Source organism: Microcaecilia unicolor, chromosome 8 (assembly GCF_901765095.1).
Source record: "Microcaecilia unicolor chromosome 8, aMicUni1.1, whole genome shotgun sequence".
NCBI classification, from domain to species: Eukaryota; Metazoa; Chordata; class Amphibia; order Gymnophiona; family Siphonopidae; genus Microcaecilia; species Microcaecilia unicolor.
The window spans coordinates 21,578,904-21,596,702 of NC_044038.1; the positions used below are offsets into that span (position 1 = coordinate 21,578,904).

The 17,799-nt window shown below is 45.0% G+C and overlaps 1 protein-coding gene across 1 annotated transcript in view; it reads left to right on the forward strand.

Annotated features, from left to right (window-relative positions):
* The window catches only part of BAIAP3 (BAI1 associated protein 3), a 260,632-nt gene that overhangs the window by 140,505 nt on the left and 102,328 nt on the right, over window positions 1-17,799 (forward strand). The window contains exons 6-7 of the mRNA XM_030212396.1: window positions 5,709-5,768; window positions 11,142-11,208. Coding sequence (XP_030068256.1) covers window positions 5,709-5,768; window positions 11,142-11,208 — 127 coding nt within the window. The remainder of the gene's footprint in view (window positions 1-5,708; window positions 5,769-11,141; window positions 11,209-17,799) is intronic.

Below are 17,799 nucleotides of genomic sequence, written 5' to 3' on the forward strand. Positions count from 1 at the left end.
TAGTGGAATAGCAAAAAAATCTAATTGGACACAATTTCAGCAAATAACTTCCACCGTAATAGCAATAATGAGCTGAATGTTTTTGAATTTCTGATCTAAGTATTAAACGGTATCCCTTTTTTTTTTTAAAAGTATCCCTTTTTTTAAAAAAATTATTTTTCTTTTTTCTTCTTTTATCTATAATAAACTAGAAGCAGAGAAAAAAAGACCTCATTAGTCCTAGCTTGGCGTTATTACGCTTAATATGCTCAAACGCCAGCATTCTTTGGACTCCGTTGTAATCCTCGGTCTTAGAAAACTCTGCTCCTATATAGTAAGTAATGGATATTGTAATCAATGATAGTCAATCGTGATCTTTCTTTCTTCTATATCAAATGTTAGAAACAATACTTTGTTACTTAGCTTTTAATCTTGCCCTACGGGGCTCTCCGTTTCGCTATGTATAATAAGCTTCTTCAGGGGGCCAAGCAACTTTTTGGCTAATCACGATATCTTATAGCATGGCGTCTCTGCTCCTATGACTCCGGTAGTGGAATAGCAACATCTCAATAGTAGCAACAGTGGAGGACTGGCCTAGTGGTTAGGGTGGTGGACTTTGGTCCTGAGGAACTGAGTTCGATTCCCACTTCAGGCACAGGCAGCTCCTTGTGACTCTGGGCAAGTCACTTAACCCTCCATTGCCCCATGTAAGCCGCATTGAGCCTGCCATGAGTGGGAAAGCGCGGGGTACAAATGTAACAAAAAAAAAAAATGTATGCCATCTGGCAACATCATTGCATCCAGCTTTAATTTAGCCAGCTCCTCACAAACACAGTCCTCTGTAAATCGTTCAGGGACTACCAACCCTCCACTCTTTCCTGCCCCGAAGGCGGAAGAGGTCACTAGACCACCGGGGCAGTAGTAAGTAAGGGGAGGGGAGGCTAGCAATCTGCCCATTTGTACAGATTTCTGGACAAACGGGCAGGCTGGTGGGCGGGCCGTCCTATAGTACAAACAGGCAGATTGGCAAAACCCGCCCGTTTGCCCGGACATGTCCTCAAAAAGAGGATATGTCCGGGTAAATCCGGACATATGGTAACCCTACCTCAGAAGAGAATCGCCAACTACCGCTACCTTTCACCTCTTGGTGGTCACTGATCCAGCAACTTTGGGGATTTTGAGCTCTGATTCCTCCTCTCTCTGGGATGCTCTGACCTCCTCCAGGGCCTGCATATCGATTCTTCAGTTCAAGGGCAGGTGGAGTCATGGTATCGATCCTTCAGGATCTCATGATCTGAGTCCAGTTATCCTCTTTCAGCACGGCTTTCTTCTTCCTCAGTGCTGGAAATCTTTGTTTCTGGAAGCATTTCATTGATGTATTTCTCATTTTTGTGGATGCTTCTCAACTTTGCCACCTCCTCTCTCGGTTCGTTCACTTCTTTCATGAGGGATTCAAGCTGAAGACATCTTGCACATGGAACCATCCCCTTTCCTGGGATCACATTTTCTGACTGCACAGAGACAGAAATTAATGAAGCAAATTAATTTGCCATCTGTTTTTTGGAACTGAAGAGCAGTTTTTTAAAAAGTCAAAACATCACAGCTTTTACTGATTCTAAATAAAGAGCAGACGGGGATTATGCACTGGAAAGTGTATGTGGTATTTTGAAAAAGAAGGTCACCACACATCCTTTCCTTCCCTTGATCTAACTTTTCACCTTTACTCTTGTTTCTCCACATTAAGGGGATCCTATATTTTCCGGACTATAAGTCGCACCTCTGTATAAGTTGTGATGTTTAGAAATGATAAAAGAATTATGTACACTTAATAAATAAATTGCTCCAGAATATAGGTTTTGCTCCTGGACACATGCAATGTGCTGATCAGGGGTGTAGCTAGGTGGGGCCATGGGGGCATGGGCCCCCACAGATTTAGCCCTGCCCCCTCCCCTGCCACCAACCCTCCCCCGTCACTTTCAATCCCCCTCCCATCGCCGCCGACACTCCCCCGCCACTTTCGATCCCCCCGCCTCCGCCAAGTACCTTTGCTGGCGGGGGTCCCCAACCCCTGCCAGCTGAAGTCTTCTTCAGCGCCGGTCTCCGGCGCCTTCTCTGATCTGTTTCTGTCAGTCCTGACTCCTGACGTCCTTTATGTAGCCCCGGGCAGGACCTGCATGCAGGATGTCAGGAGTCAGGACAGACTGAAACAGATCGGCGAAGGCACCGGAGACCGGCGCAGAAGAAGACCCCTGGTGGGGGGGGGGGGGGGTCAGCGGCGGCAGAAGGGGTCGAAAGCGGCTGGGGGAGATGGGTTAAATTGAGCCCTCCCACTTTGAGCTCTGGACCCCCCTCCCGCCGAGGTCTGGCTACGCCCCTGGTGCTGATATTGCTGAGATCAGGCCCAAAATACACTGACAGTCACATAGGGACCCTTTAACTAAGGCGCTCCAAAAAGTGGCCTGTGCTGGTGTAGGCGTGTGTTTTGGACGTGTGCAGGTCCCGTTTTCAGCGCACCTGGAATAAAGGCTGGAAATGGACGTGCGGCAAAATGAAAACCAGCGTGCGTCCATTTTCAGCCTGAGACCTTACCGCCACCCATTGACTTAGCGGTAAGGTCTCACGCACTAACCGGGCGGTAAGCGTCGGTGCGCGTAAACTGCCACTTACTGCGTGTTTTGTATGCGTGTCAAAAATGGAATTACCGCCTGGGGCACGCGGTAGCTGAGCGGTAGTTCCAATTTGACGCAAGTAGGTGCCTATTCACCTTCGTAAAAGGGCCCTTAATATCTGTGACTGAGATTATAACATAATATTCAAACAAACTTCATGAAGCATATTAGTAAGTGAATTTATCTCAGACAATCAATATTTATTACATTCAGAGTGTGTTTAATACATTTGCAAATCAAGTATGCACTAAAATGCACCAATAGTTGTCTTGCCAACCATTGTAAAACACAGCATCAAACAACCTTGTAAATGTAATTGAATCAATATAATCTCGAGCAACTGCTAAATGTAAGCCATATTGAACCGAAACTCATTTTTTTGGATAATTGTGGGATACAAGCATGAATAAATAAAATAAAGAAATAAATATTGGCTAAATTCATTCATATGAAAGACCGTCAAAAGTCCCCATCCTCAGTATGACTTTTTAACAGTCCAGAAATTTTGAGTGGCAAATTATACACTGTTAGTCATAGTATGAGTTCATTTATCTTACCTGCTGCTTAGATGTACTACAGCTGAGAATAATTAGACCCGCTTCTTTTCTTTTTCCGGTTAATACATAGATCATTGTTCTGTTGGGTAGACAGACTTTTCGTAAACTTCTGATATTAGTCACTACTTTGTATTAGTCATATCCTTCAAAGTTTCTATAAAAAAAATCACAACTTATAGTCCAGAAAATGCAGTAATAATCAAACAGCATGCATAAAAATGTGTGATTATCAAGCTCCATTTCCCTTTTCCCTATTTGAGATTCTAGATGGAATGTTGCTACTATTGGAGATTCTAGATGGAATGTTGCTACTATTGAGATTCTGTTGCTACTATTTGAGATTCTACATGGAATGTTGCTATTCCACTAGCAACATTCCATGTAGAAGCCTGCCCTTGCAGATCAGCAACGCGGCTGCACAGGCTTCTGTTTCTGTGAGTCTGACATCCTGCACGTACGTGCAGGAGTCACACTCACAGAAACAGAAGCCTGCGCAGCCGCATTGCTGATCTGCAAGGGCAGGCTTCTACATGGAATGTTGCTAGTGGAGGAGTAGCCTAGTGGTTAGTGCAGTGGACTTTGATCCTGGGGAACTGTGTTCAATTCCCACTGCAGCTCCTTGTGACTCTGGGCAAGTCACTTAACCCTCCATTGCCCCTGGTACAAAATAAGTACCCGAATATATGTAAACTACGTTGAATGTAGTTGCAAAAACCTCAGAAAGGCAGTATATCAAGTCTCATTTCCCTTTCCCTATTAGAGATTCTACATAGAATGTTGCTACTATTGGAGATTCTAGATGGAATGTTGCTACTATTGACATTCTGCTGCTACTATTTGAGATTCTACATGGAATGTTGAGATTCTGTTGCTACTATTTGAGATTCCACATGGAATGTTGCTGTTCCACTAGCAATGTTCCATGTAGAAGCCTGCCCTTGCAGATTAGCAACGCAGCTGCGCAGGCTTCTGTTTCTGTGAGTCTGACGTCCTGCACGTACGTGCAGGGCCTCAGACTCACAGAAACAGAAGCCTGCGTGGCCGCATTGTTGATCTGCAAGGGCAGGCTTCTACATGGAATGTTGCTAGTGGAGGAGTAGCCTAGTGGTTAGTACAGTGGACTTTGATCCTGGGGAACTGAGTTCGATTCCCACTGCAGCTTCTTGTGACTCTGGGCGTCACTTGGTACAAAATAAGTACCTGAATATATGTAAACTGCTTTGAATGTAGTTGCAAAAACCTCAGAAAGGCAGTATATCAAGTCCCATTTCCCTTTCCCTATTAGAGATTCTACATAGAATGTTGCTGCTATTGGAGATTCTAGATGGAATGTTGCTACTATTGATATTCTGGTGCTACTATTTGAGATTCTACGTGGAATGTTGCTACTATTTGAGATAATATAGGCAACCGAGACCCCTCGGGCATATAGGTTATCTGATATTTACAGTAATGACACAATAATAATCACCCGACACATGGTATTTTCTTAAATATGGCACAACTTGGCCGCAGCTTTATTTAGATACAACACATCTTAAAACCTTAGGTATACCCAAGCCAAACTCAGCCTTTGGCTCATTATCCAACATTCAGCCTTTGGCTCATTAACCAGCCGAGTCCACCGCATTAGCAAGACTGACTTATCGTAAACATTGCTCCCCGCCACATAGCAGGGGAGCTCAACCTTAAGCGCAGCTATCCTAGCTGCCTAGCTTATACCCTCAGGCTTGGGTACCCCGCCAAAGCTGTGACAAGATATATACAGGTACAATTCACAGTAAACTGGGGAGGGGGGGCTGGGTGTATGCTGGTGCCCGGACGCCTGAAGAGGCCGTCCGGGCTCCGCCCAGGGGCTTTTAAACCCCTTTGTAGCTCTTCCCCCTTTTCAGCGGGGTGCCCTTTGGGCGGCGGGAACGTGCCCATCACGCCTCGCTTGCACCCCGCTGGCCCGGTGTGCATGCCCATCGGGGCACGGTGCCATTTTATAGGCGGCTCCAGGCACCCGTGGGGGCACTGCGCCTTGCTTTTCTACATGGAATGTTGCTATTCCACTAGCAACATTCCATATAGAAGCCTGCCCTTGCAGATCAGCAACACGGCTTCGCAGGCTTTTGTTTCTGTGAGTCTGACGTCCTGCACATATGTGCAGGACGTCAAACTCACAGAAACAGAAGCCTGCTCGGCCGGCCGCATTGCTGATCTGCAAGGGCAGGCTTCTACATGGAATGGTGCTAGTGGAGGAGTAGCCTAGTGGTTAGTGCAGTGGACTTTGATCCTGGGGAACTGAGTTTGATTCCCACTGCAGCTCCTTGGGACTCTGGGCAAGTCACTTAACCCTCCATCGCCCCAGGTACAAAATAAGCACCTGTATATAGGTAAACCGCTTTGAATGTAGTTGCAAAAAAACCTCAGAAAGGTGGTATATCAAGTCCCATTTCCCTTTCCCTTGGTAACTGGTTGCTTTCCTACCAATGGCTTATTTTGTTTTTAATATTCACAGGCGTTTGAGTTCAGTGACAGTGAGCATGAAGTTATTCTTCAACGGGTGAAGGAAGCAAAGGTGAGGTAATGTCTACGCATTAACCAGAATGCATTACAGCCACAAAGTTATTTTTCAGCATAGCATAATGTTAATACAGTATCTCTGTATCTTTTATTCTATGAAATCATGGCATGGAAAACACTTCTGTTGCAGAACATCCCTCTTCTATATACTTTTGACAGTAGGTGAAAATGAAAAGGAGAATGCATTTGTCCTACATCAGTCCCAGTTGATACCTGTTATATAGTAAAGACTGGGGCTGCATTCTGATTAAAATTTTAATTGCGATTAATCACATGTTTAAAGTACGTATATTTATTTATTGCCCGCTACTTGTGACTCTGGGAAATCACTCCATTGCCCCAGGTACAAAATAAGTACCTGTATATAATATGCGAACCGCTTTGATTCTAACCGCAGAAAGGCGGCTGTATCAAATCCCATCCCCCTTCCTCTCCCTAAAGGACTGATAATCTCCCTCCCTCCCACCCCAGATGCAACATATCTCCATTTCCCTTCATTCCCTCCCTTTCCTCTTCCCCCCGGGTCCATTATTTTTTTTTCTCTCTCTCTCCCTCCCTCCCTCCCTCCTGTTGTTCAGCACCTCGCCCTCCCTCCCCTCCACCCTCATGAGTAGCAACACAAACTTGCTGGAGCTTACTGCTTTGACAATAGCTTCCACTGGTGACCCCCTCCAGTTCTGCTTGCAGGTCTTCGGCTCACTCCACTTCCCTCATTCAGGGTCAATTCCCCTCTCCCCCTCCCCCAGTCTTCCTTCAGGGTGGTCTTCTTTTGGTTCTTGGTGGTAGCTGCCTGCAAGCTCTGCTTACTCTCTTACCTATATATATGTTCCAGCTTTGCTTATACCCTATGCTTGTCTATGAAAATGTTTTATTACATATTGCATTGACATGGAAAGTAGTATACTATGGCATAATCGAACGGGGACGACCATCTCTAAGGACGTCCCGGCGAAGGGGCGGCGAAACCCGTATTATCGAAACAAGATGGGCGTCCATCTTTTGTTTCGATAATACGGTCGGGGACGCCCAAATCTCAACATTTAGGTCGACCTTAGAGAAGACCGCTAGGTGAGGGGAAGGGAGGGAGACGGATCATGGTGGGGAGAAGCGTAAGAGTTGGCCGGACTGTGTAGTAGCTAAGCAGGTGGGAGATTGGGGGGGAAGGGGGGAGGAGAGGGGATCAGGGATCAGGGGCCCCCTCCTTAATTTCTGCCCTGGGCCCCACCATGTTTAAAACCGGCCCTGGTAATGTGCGTTCCTCACCTTTCCATCTGATTTCCCTCAACCAAGCACAGTACCAGGCATATGCCAAATACAGTACTGGCTTTCTTTCAGATCCTGGGATGGCAATCCATGTATGACAGTTTGCAAAGGAAGGAATCTGAGCGTGGACTCTAATCCAGCAGTACAGTCCATTAACCACTACTCTTATCTTGCAGTGGGCTGGCAGCCCAGGCCAAGTTACTGTGTTATCATGAGCTCATTCACTCTTTATTTTTTGCTAAATATGTGGAAGTCTCTGAGGGAGGCAGAATAAAATGCGCAAGTCATATTTCTTTCCTCCAGGGAAAACGGCACAGAGAAAACAAGGAAAAAAAATAGAATCTAGAGCAGGTGCAGATATGTTCCCTTTTGCGGTTTTACACAGGATGAAACCTAAATCAGTGGAACGGTTCAAATGTCCCTGATGCTTAAACCCTGATAGAGATTAAAATAAAATTTAGGCCCTAGGATGCTGCGTGCTCAGTGCAAATTCTATATTGGGCAATTTATCCCCCCAAATTCTATAAAAAAGCGCCTTAAGTTCTGCACGCTAATTTGGCTGCATGGTCAAATTGTGCACAGAACTTAATTGATTACTGAGGTAATCAGCGATTAACCAATTAGGGGTGCTAATTGACTTTAATTAGAATTTACACGCACAACTTTCTAGGCGTAGTCTACAACGCGGTGTGCGTAAATTCTAACGCATGCAGCCAGAAAGGGGTGTGGATATGGGTGTGGAATGTGCAGGTTGTGGGCATTTCAAAAACACTATTGGGTTCATTTTCGAAAGAGAAGGACGTCCATCTTTCGACATAAAACGAAAAGTGTAAAGTGCTGTATGCATTTGGAAATACTGCACAGACAATAGTAATAATAATGGGGCATTGGATTTTGTCAGATGAACACACAGAGAACCTTCCTAATGCAAACTAGCAGAAACATCTTCTTTCATCTTTGGACATAGCCTCTCCAAAGTGACTGGTGTGCCTTCAGCAAATCCTTGATGTTTGCATGGCTCCAGAAGCATTCACTGCTGATAATTTGGATAATTTACATATGGTACAGATAAAAAATGCTCATTTTCAAAGCACATAGACTTACAAAATTGCACGGTAGCCTAAGTAACTTTGTAAATCTATGTGCTTTGAAAATAAGCCTCAAAGCGTCCCACGCTCACCCACTCAAGTAGACAACTCAAGACTTGACATTTAAAGACTGTCATCGGATGGAAACTAATATGTATTTTTTTCAGGCTTTCTTCTGCCCTTCTGTTGAACATCTCTAACGAGGAAAAATGAAAGACTGCCAGTTATAGACTGCGAACATATTGTTTCTAATTTAAGACCAAAAACCAAATGTAGTGTTACAGATGTTTAAAATAAAGGATATGGTTCTGGCAGTGTTTCTCCTGAGCCTGTAACATATGAATTAACACTTTGCAGGTCTTTGTGCATTTATTCACGAAGGGGCAAAGTTTCAAAATGTCTGCGGCTTAGTAAAAGGGTCCACTGGGATGGGAACTTCCACCAGGCATTGTATAAGGGCCCCCATGTGGACTACATAGCTGCTAGTTTACCCAGTTCCAGTAGGGATATTGTAGGCCAGTCCTGGCTTTCAACTTACATCCAAGTAGAGGAGTGTGGTAGCCGTGTTAGTCCACTCTTAAGGTTATCAATAGAAATCAAACAAAATAAAACATGGAAAAGAAAATAAGATGATACCTTTTTTATTGGACGTAACTTAATACATTTCTTGATTAGCTTTCGAAGGTTGCCCTTATTCGTCAGATCGGAAATAAGCAAATGTGCTAACTGACAGTGTATATAAGTGAAAACATTCAAGCATTACTATGACAGTCTGACAGGGTGGGAGGATGGGGGTGGGTCGGAGGTATGCATGGGGACATCAAAGCATATCATTGATATTCTAACAGGATGGGTGTGGATAGGTGAGGGGTGGGGTGATCCTAGCCCATAATAAACCATAAAGCTGTATGTCTCTGTTGATCACCCCACCCCTCACCTATCCACTCCCATCCTGTTAGAATATCAATGATATGCTTTGATGTCCCCATGCATACCTCCGACCCACCCCCATCCTCCCACCCTGTAAGACTGTCATAGTAATGCTTGAATGTTTTCACTTATATACACTGTCAGCTAGCACATTTGCTTATTTCCGATCTGACGAAGAAGGGCAACCTTCGAAAGCTAATCAAGAAATGTATTAAGTTATGTCCAATAAAAAAAGGTATCATCTTATTTCCTTTTCCATGTTTTATTTTGTTTGATTTCTATTGATAAACTTACATCCATAGTGCAGTGTGACATTTGCAGGCTCTGATTCTACCCATAATGCATCAAGATAGGATTATCACAAATCCAGAGCTCCTACTACTACTATAAATCATGTCTATAGTGCTACCAGTCGTACCCTGCTCAAAAGAGCTTACAATCTAAATCAAGACAGACAGGACCAATAAGGATAAGGGTAGGACAGACAGAAGGACACATAGGGAAGGGGACTACTGAAGAGAGGAAGACAAGATAAAGGTTACAAGCAAGTGCAAGTTAGGAGTCAAAAGCAGCATCAAACAGGTAGGCCTTTAGCTCGGATTTGAAGGCAGCCAGGGATGGAGCTAGACGTAACGGCTCAGGCAACCTATTCCAGGCATAAGGTGCGGCGAGATAGAAGGAGCGGAGTCTGGAGTTAGCGATGGAGGAGAAGGATGCAATTAGGAGAGATTTGCCTAGTGAACGGAGTTCCTGGGAAGGAGTGTAGGGAGAGATGAGGGTGGAGAGGTAGTGTGGGGCAGCAGAGTGAATGCACTTATAAGTCAATAAGAGGAGCTTGAATTTTATATGGAAACGGATAGGGAGCCAGTGAAGTGACTTCAGGAGAGGGCTGATATGGGCATAACGACTTTGGCGAAATATTAGTCGTGCAGCAGAATTTTGAACAGATTGAAGAGCTGGGCTAAAATGCCTTTCCTGGAACTGGGAAGGATGGCAGATGAAATTAAGCTAGTTGATGAAGGCCTATGTTGACAGATTCCAGCCCTGGTTCTAGTGGAAGAGCAGAATAAAATGTCTACATTAACTATATGTAGCCTAGGTGGTTACTAAGTTAAAGGGTTATTGGGCTGCTTTGGGGTCAGGGCTGTGATTAACAAAAGCTAGGAGATCGGTTCACACTTTAATATACATATTCACATCTCTATCACTCAATAAAGCAGTCCCTATATATTGTTACCAAATCATGAGGGTTTACTCTTACTTAGATATTAGGTAACAGGGACAAGGCTTCTAAGCAACTATTTCCACAAATTGTATCCAGTAAGCAAAGATAGGCAAGTTAGATAGTAATAAATTTTCTGCACGATTAAAATTTTAATTGCAATTAATCAACAGCTGGAGCCACTGCTGTAACTCTAGCCTCTCCCCGCCCCCCCCCCCCCCCCCATCCCAGAGTTCTGGCAGTTCTCTCTCTTTCCCTTCCCTCCTCCCCCTCTGGCAATTTTTTTAACTTGCATGGGTCACAGGCAGCACCAGCAGTGCAAGCAGGCTTTCTCAGCCGGCCCCGAGAGCCTTCCTGCAGCTGCATTCCGCCCTTTCGGAAACAGGAAGTTGCATCAGAGGAGGTGGGACGCAGCTGCGGAAAGGCTCTCGGGGTCATCAGAAGAAGCTTGCTTACACTACAGGTGCCTGCGACCCATGCAGGTTTAAATAACAGCTGAAGAGTGCCGCCTGAGGCCCCCGCCTCAGGTGGCGTAATGGTGGGGTCGCCCCTGCTTGATGGATTGAAACTTGCTGCAAATCGTGTAACTCCTGGCTCCACCCAGACTCTGGCTTCAGGCCGGCCCCATCACTACCCGGAGAATGCCTCTGAGCAGATACTTAGCGGTACTGCCTAGATAAGTGCAGCTGGATATTCTGGTATTTCCCAGTCAGCGAGATTTAACCAACTGAGAGACCCATCTCTACCCATAGAAGTCCTGCTGAATATTTTTAGACCACCTGTGTTCATTATAGCAAAAGTGTGAGCAGAAAAAGTGACCAGGTGTAGAAAACTGCTTTGTAACATTGGTATCTGTTTCTCCCAGGCCCCGGTATATGCTTTAAAAGTCACTGTCATGCAAGCAAAAAATCTCCTTGCAAAAGATCCTAATGGTAAGTTCTTCCTTTTCAATCATGTCATGATGTGGCGCAGTTGCTGTCTTAATCCCCTTAAGCACAAAGAAATAAAGGTGAATAAACAAGTTGCAGTTGGTACCTCTTTGTCGAACTGGGTATGCAAGAGATAATTTATTTGTACAGGCTCCTGTATGTTCAGGCTTTTCTCATCTTTGGTACATTTTGCACTGATCTGATGAAGAGAATCTAAGGGGCTCCTTTTACAAAAGCGCGCTGAAAAATGACTTGTGGTAGCGTAGGCGCAGGTTTTGGGCACACGCCGATCCATTTTTTAGCGCGCCTGTAAAAAAGGCCTTTTTTTGCCAAAAATGGACGTGCGCGGCAAAATCAAAATTGCCATGCAACCTCTTTAGGTCTGAGACCTTACCGCCGGCCATTGACCTAGCGGTAAAGAATCCAGGCGGTAATGACCTACATGCGTCAAATGCCACTCGGCGCGCTTCTGTTACGCGCGCCAGAAAATAAAAATATTTTTCGGACGCACGTAGCGGACGCATGCCAAAATTGAAATTACCGCAAAGGCGACGCGGTAACCGGGCGGTAACTCCAATTTGGCGCGCATTCGGCATGCATAGGCACCTACGCAACTTGGTAAAAGTATCGGACGCACGCCAAAAATGAAATTACTGCAAGAGCCACGCAGTAGCTGGGCGGTAACTCCATTTTGGCGCGCGTTGGGAGCGCATAGACGCTTACGTGGCTTAGTAAAAGGACCCTATTGTTTGCAAAGAGAGCGTGTGAAACAAAAAATCACCAACGTTCATGTCTTTCTTCTTATTTATGTTTGCTGCCAATGACATGGGTAATGTTGACACTTCCCATGCCATTTCAAACCTATAGTCAGATATTCAACATAAAGGGATCTTTCACTTGCTCATCTTCCAATGTGGTATATATCATTCAGTGTAAAAAATGTAACGAAGGATGATATATTGGAGAAACAGGCCAGATGCTTAAGACAAGATTCAATTTACATAGACATCACATGAACAATACTGGTGCCAGTAGGGCTCCCACCCCTGTTGGTCAGCATTTTACAGGACCAGGACACTGTACCAGTGATTTCACAGTGAGAATCCTCAAAGGTAACTTTAAAACCATACAAGAACGTAAGACCTTTGAAGTCAGAATGATTGAATATTTTAACACCCAACAGAAAGGACTTAACAAGGATCTGGGGTTCCTAGCCCATTATACCATAAAGCTGTATGTCTCTGTTGATCACCCCACCCCTAACCTATCCACACCCATCCTGTTAGAATATCAATGATATGCTTTGATGTCCCCATGCATACCTCCTACCCACCCCCATCCTCCCACCCTGTCAGACTGTCATAGTAATGCTTGAATGTTTTCACTTATATACACTGTCAGCTAGCACATTTGCTTATTTCCGATCTGACGAAGAAGGGCAACCTTCGAAAGCTAATCAAGAAATGTATTAAGTTATGTCCAATAAAAAAGGTATCATCTTATTTTCTTTTCCATGTTTTATTTTGTTTGATTTCTATTGAAAACCTATAGTCAGAATTTGGTTGCCAGTTACTTTTTTTATATAATGATTCTGTGAAAAATCGTGTAAACGAGCTCAGTGAGAACCATAAAATGGCCATTGGTTTGGTTGTGGGAAGCTTGACTAATAGCCAGTTGAGTTAAACAGTCACTTTGGATATGTAGTCACCACGTCAGAAACCAAAGAAGACGGAGAAAATGTATTAACAGAAAGACACATGAAGGAATCTGTCTGCTCTGCACCTGTATGTTATGTTATGTTCTTATGTTCTTATCTACCATAGCTTTGCTGCTTTCCAGCCAATTAGCATAAAACCTGATCTAGTCTGAGCATAAGAAAATAAGAATAGCCATACTGGACCAGACCGATGGTCCATCAGGTCCAGTAACCTGCTTCCAACAGTGGTCAATCCAGGTCACAAGTACTTGGCAGGATACCAAATAGTTGTAGCATGCCATGCTACTGATCCCCATATCTGCCTTGATAGCAGTTTATGGACTTTTCCTCCAGGAACTTGTCCAAATCTTTTTAAAGCCTAAGTATGCTAAATGCTGTTACTATACCCTCCAGCAGTGAGTTCCAGTGCTTAACTATTCATTGAGTGAAGAAATATTTTCTCCTATTTGCAAAGAAACAAAGATTTTACTGAGAATGGTTTAGGTAGGATTTCGGCCACAGAGAGCCGAGCTGCTGTCACATAGAGTGGTACATTTTAGAAAGCACATGCAGTGGCGTTCCTAGGGGGGCTGATACCCGGGGTGGATCGCCGATGTGCCCCACCCCCCGGGTGCAGCGCCCCCCCCCCGGGCGAAAGAACCCCTCGATCCCCCGGCGAAAGAACCCCCCCCCCCCCCGAGGGCACGCCGCTGGGGGGGGGGGGTGCCGCGCGCCTGCCGGCTCTTCGTTTTCATGCTCCCTCTGCCCCGGAACAGGAAGTGACTTGTTCCCGGGGCAAAGGGGGGTGCACCCGGAGCGGACCGCCCCCACCGCCCCCCCCTTGGTACGCCACTGAGCACATGTATGTGGCTAAATAAACGTTTACGAGAATATGTTTGCAACTGAGTTGTTACAGAACAGTGGGTGTGGACATGTATGTGTGATGTGAAATTGGAACATCTCCATCCTCACGGAAAAAAGTGGAAAAAATCAGATGAGCAGACAGCAGATATGTGTCTGAAATATGATGTAACAAAGAGAGGGAACTAAGTATAGAAAAAGTCCAAACAAAAAAAAAAAAACAGAGCACAAAGGGCCTTTAAAAACAGAGGGAACGCAGTTCTTTCATTTAAAAAAAACTTTTAATAGTAGAATTTGATTGGAGGAAGACCCGACATGGGCCGTGTTTCGGTGCTACCGCACCTGCATCAGGGGTCACACCAATGACTAAAAAAGCTTCAACAGACTGACTACAAACCGTCTGATGTTTTCCAGAATTTTCCTCCGAATGCCATGCAGTGCAGGACTCACGCACACCATTAGTGTGAGTCTCAAAAGGATAAAAAATATGACAGCACACATGTACAAATAGCTGCTCATCCCCGTCAACCAAAAAGATGTGAATGCAGTGGCCGAACGCAGCTGTACATGCACCCTACTGGGGCAGGTGGCTAAAATAACATCTGGGTTGAAAGGTCTCCATTCCCTTTTTATATCCTGCAAATTTCCAAGAAGAATCATTGCGGGTTACAATAAATTCAATCACAATGTGGAATTTTCATAGGTCAAAATACTTATCAAATAAAAAAAATTTTTTGCCAAGGCTTGCCTAAACTGAAAATGTTCTTTAGTGCTATGGAATTGAATTGGAATTGAGTGCCAGAGCTTAACAGAAAGATAACTAAAAGAACTATCATAAAAGCATTTATAGTGAATTCTATTAACTGCTGGGATAGCTAAGTTCAGGGAATAATTAAATCGTGAGGACCAATGAAATGTTGGATGAGATACTAGTGATATATAGTCCATTGGACAATAACAGTAAAACATTTTATAAATCAGACAAGCAACTTTAAAATCTATTCTAGCCCTAACTGGCAGATCTCTCAGCAAAAAAATCAATCTAGCTGTACAATTTTGTAAAAACTGTAACCTTACCAGAAGGGCCTGATGAATAGCAGTGTAAAGAGAATTACAGTAATCTAAATGTTGTAAGACAGTAGCTTGAACTAAAACTGTAAACTGAGCAGGGAAAAAAGATGATATAATTACCCTAAGTTGTCGCAACGTAAAGAATATCTTCCTGCTCAAATTGTTGATCTGGTTTTCATGGTTAGTTGCGAATCTAATTAAAAAAAAACAACCTAAAACCCTAGATGAAGTGTCCACAGTCAAACACTCCCGTCTACTACTACTATTATTTAGCATTTCTATAGCGCTACAAGGCGTACGCAGCGCTGCACAAACATAGAAGAAAGACAGTCCCTACTCAAAGAGCTTACAATCTAATAGACAAAAAATAAAGTAATCAAATCAATTAATGTGTACAGGAAGGAGGAGAGGAGGGTAGGTGGAGGCGAGTGGTTACAAGTGGTTACGAGTCAAAAGCAATGTTAAAGAGGTGGGCTTTCAGTCTAGATTTAAAGGTGGCCAAGGATGGGGCAAGACGTAGGGGCTCAGGAAGTTTATTCCAGGCGTAGGGTGCAGCGAGACAGAAGGCGCGAAGTCTGGAGTTGGCAGTAGTGGAGACGGGAACAGATGATAAGGATTTATCCATGGAGCGGAGTGCATGGGAAGGGGTGTAGGGAAGGACGAGTGTGGAGAGATACTGGGGAGCAGCAGAGTGAGTACATTTATAGGTTAGTAGAAGAAGTTTGAACAGGATGCGAAAACGGATAGGGAGCCAGTGAAGCGACCTGAGGAGAGGGGTAGTATGAGTAAAGCGACCCTGGCGGAAGACGAGACGGGCAGCAGAGTTTTGAACCGACTGGAGAGGGGAGAGGTGACTAAGTGGGAGGCCAGCAAGAAGCAGATTGCAATAGTCTAAACGAGAGGTGACAAGGATGCGGATGAGGGTCTCAAGTATAACATTTTTTGGAACAGCAACTAGGGAAGTACAAAAATAAAGCAGTTTGAATTGTATTAAGGTTTAACAGATTTTGTGATGCCCAAGCATGAGTCTTTCCTATACATTCTGAAATTGCAGGCATTAATGGCAAAAGTATAAAATTATCGTCCGCATGTGATGCAACATGGTATAGGGAAGACAATGCTGCATCATCCTTGTGAGATGCATATGTTTGGCCACCATGAAAGGGGCTTTCTGGTTAGAGCCACTGAATATCACCACAGACCGCTAAACTCAAAGCCAATTATTTAGTGGGCGGTCCGGGGGTGGAGTCAGCACATAAAGTGCCAATATTCAGCACATGTTTAGTGGTTAAATTAGACTGTGTAAAAGTCAGACCTATCTTTATGCATTTAAGTGCCTGAGATCACTTCTTTTTTTTTTTATATATATATTTTTATTCACACAATAACAAGTTGTAAATGCAAAATACAAGCAACACTGCTCAATGTACAGTCCAAAGTCACCATTCCATATTTACATTCAACAGTTATGTCTATCCAAAGGTCTTTGGTACAACCTGCATTGCATTTTATTACTTAATCCCCCCAACCATACTACCTTACACTCCATCAAATATTCCATTCCACTTCTCAACTTTCACACCATCCCTCCCCCCTCCTCCATTCATCCCTACATACTCCTTCTCCCAGTGCCCCCTCCAATTTCAGGTGAGTAATTGTAAACATTCCTCCCACAGCATGGCATACCTGCGGGTCTCTGGTTTACTAGCCTTGGAGTAAATTTGCCTCTCATGTGTGCCTACCTCCCTCATTTTTGTTTTCCATACCGCTCCTAATGCACCCTCTACAGCACCCCAAAACTGTAATATTGTTTTTTTAACCAACAAGAGGGAGACATATACCAGCCTCCTATATGGTTGAGTTAAACCTTGCCCAATTAAGAGTGATTGTTCTCCAAGCAGCAGGGTTGCATAATCCCAGTCCAAGGTTTCACTTCTAGCCGCATAAGAGAGAGCCGGCCACGTAAACCTGAACATTCTGTTCCGGTGCCCGGACATGGTCCGGCACTGAATATCCGGAAATAACACCGGCAGTGGCTAAAATAATGAACACTGCCGCCGGCCGAATATCTACTCCTATTCGTTTAAAGTTAGATCTGATATTTAGCAAACTCAGAGGTGTCGCTAGGCCAGGGACAGAAGTGCTAAATTTGTTTCATTGTGCTCTGAATCCATGGGCAGAATTCACAGAGAAATGACCCCCACATTTTTCAGGCGCACGCTGGCCGTAAACCTAAAACAACATTGCTGCCTTTGCAACGATTTCACTGCACACCATTGCTCTCTGCTTTCTGCGCTGTCCAGCAGTGGGGGCCATGAGGACTCAGAATATGTTCAGTGCTGCTCATTCCTAGGGTCCCCTCCTCTTCCTGCTGTTGTGCTTCCTGTTCCAAGGCAGAAGTCCTCAGGTAGAGGAAAGAAGGGGGTTCCGAGGATCAACAGTGTCAAGCTTGTCCTGAGTCCACATGGCTCGTGTTGTTAGTAAAGGGAGATGAATAAAAAGGAGAGGATAGGAGAGGACAGTGGCACACCAAGGGGGGGGGCGGTCCGCCCCGGGTGCACGCCGCTGGGGGGGGGTGCCGTGCGCCTGTTGGCCGAGTCCGCTCGTTCCCTCCCTGCTGCTCCCTCTGTGCGGAACAGGTTACTTCCTGTTCCGGGACAGAGGGAGCAGCAGGGAACGAGCAGACTCGGAGCCGACAGGCGCGCGGCACCCCCCCCCCCCCCCAGCAGCAGGTAAAAATGCACCCGGGGGGGGGGGTCGCGCTGTACCCAGGGGGTGTAATTTTGCCAGGGGAGGGCGCATCGGCGATCCGCCCCGGGTGTCAGCCAGCCTAGGAACGCCACTGGGAGAGGAAGAAATGATGGAGGAGAGGAGAGCATGAGATGGGGAGGGAAGGGAGGAAGGAGAAGGGGGAAAGGGAGAGGAGTGAGAAAGTTATATGAGGAGTGGATGCAAGGGGAATAAAT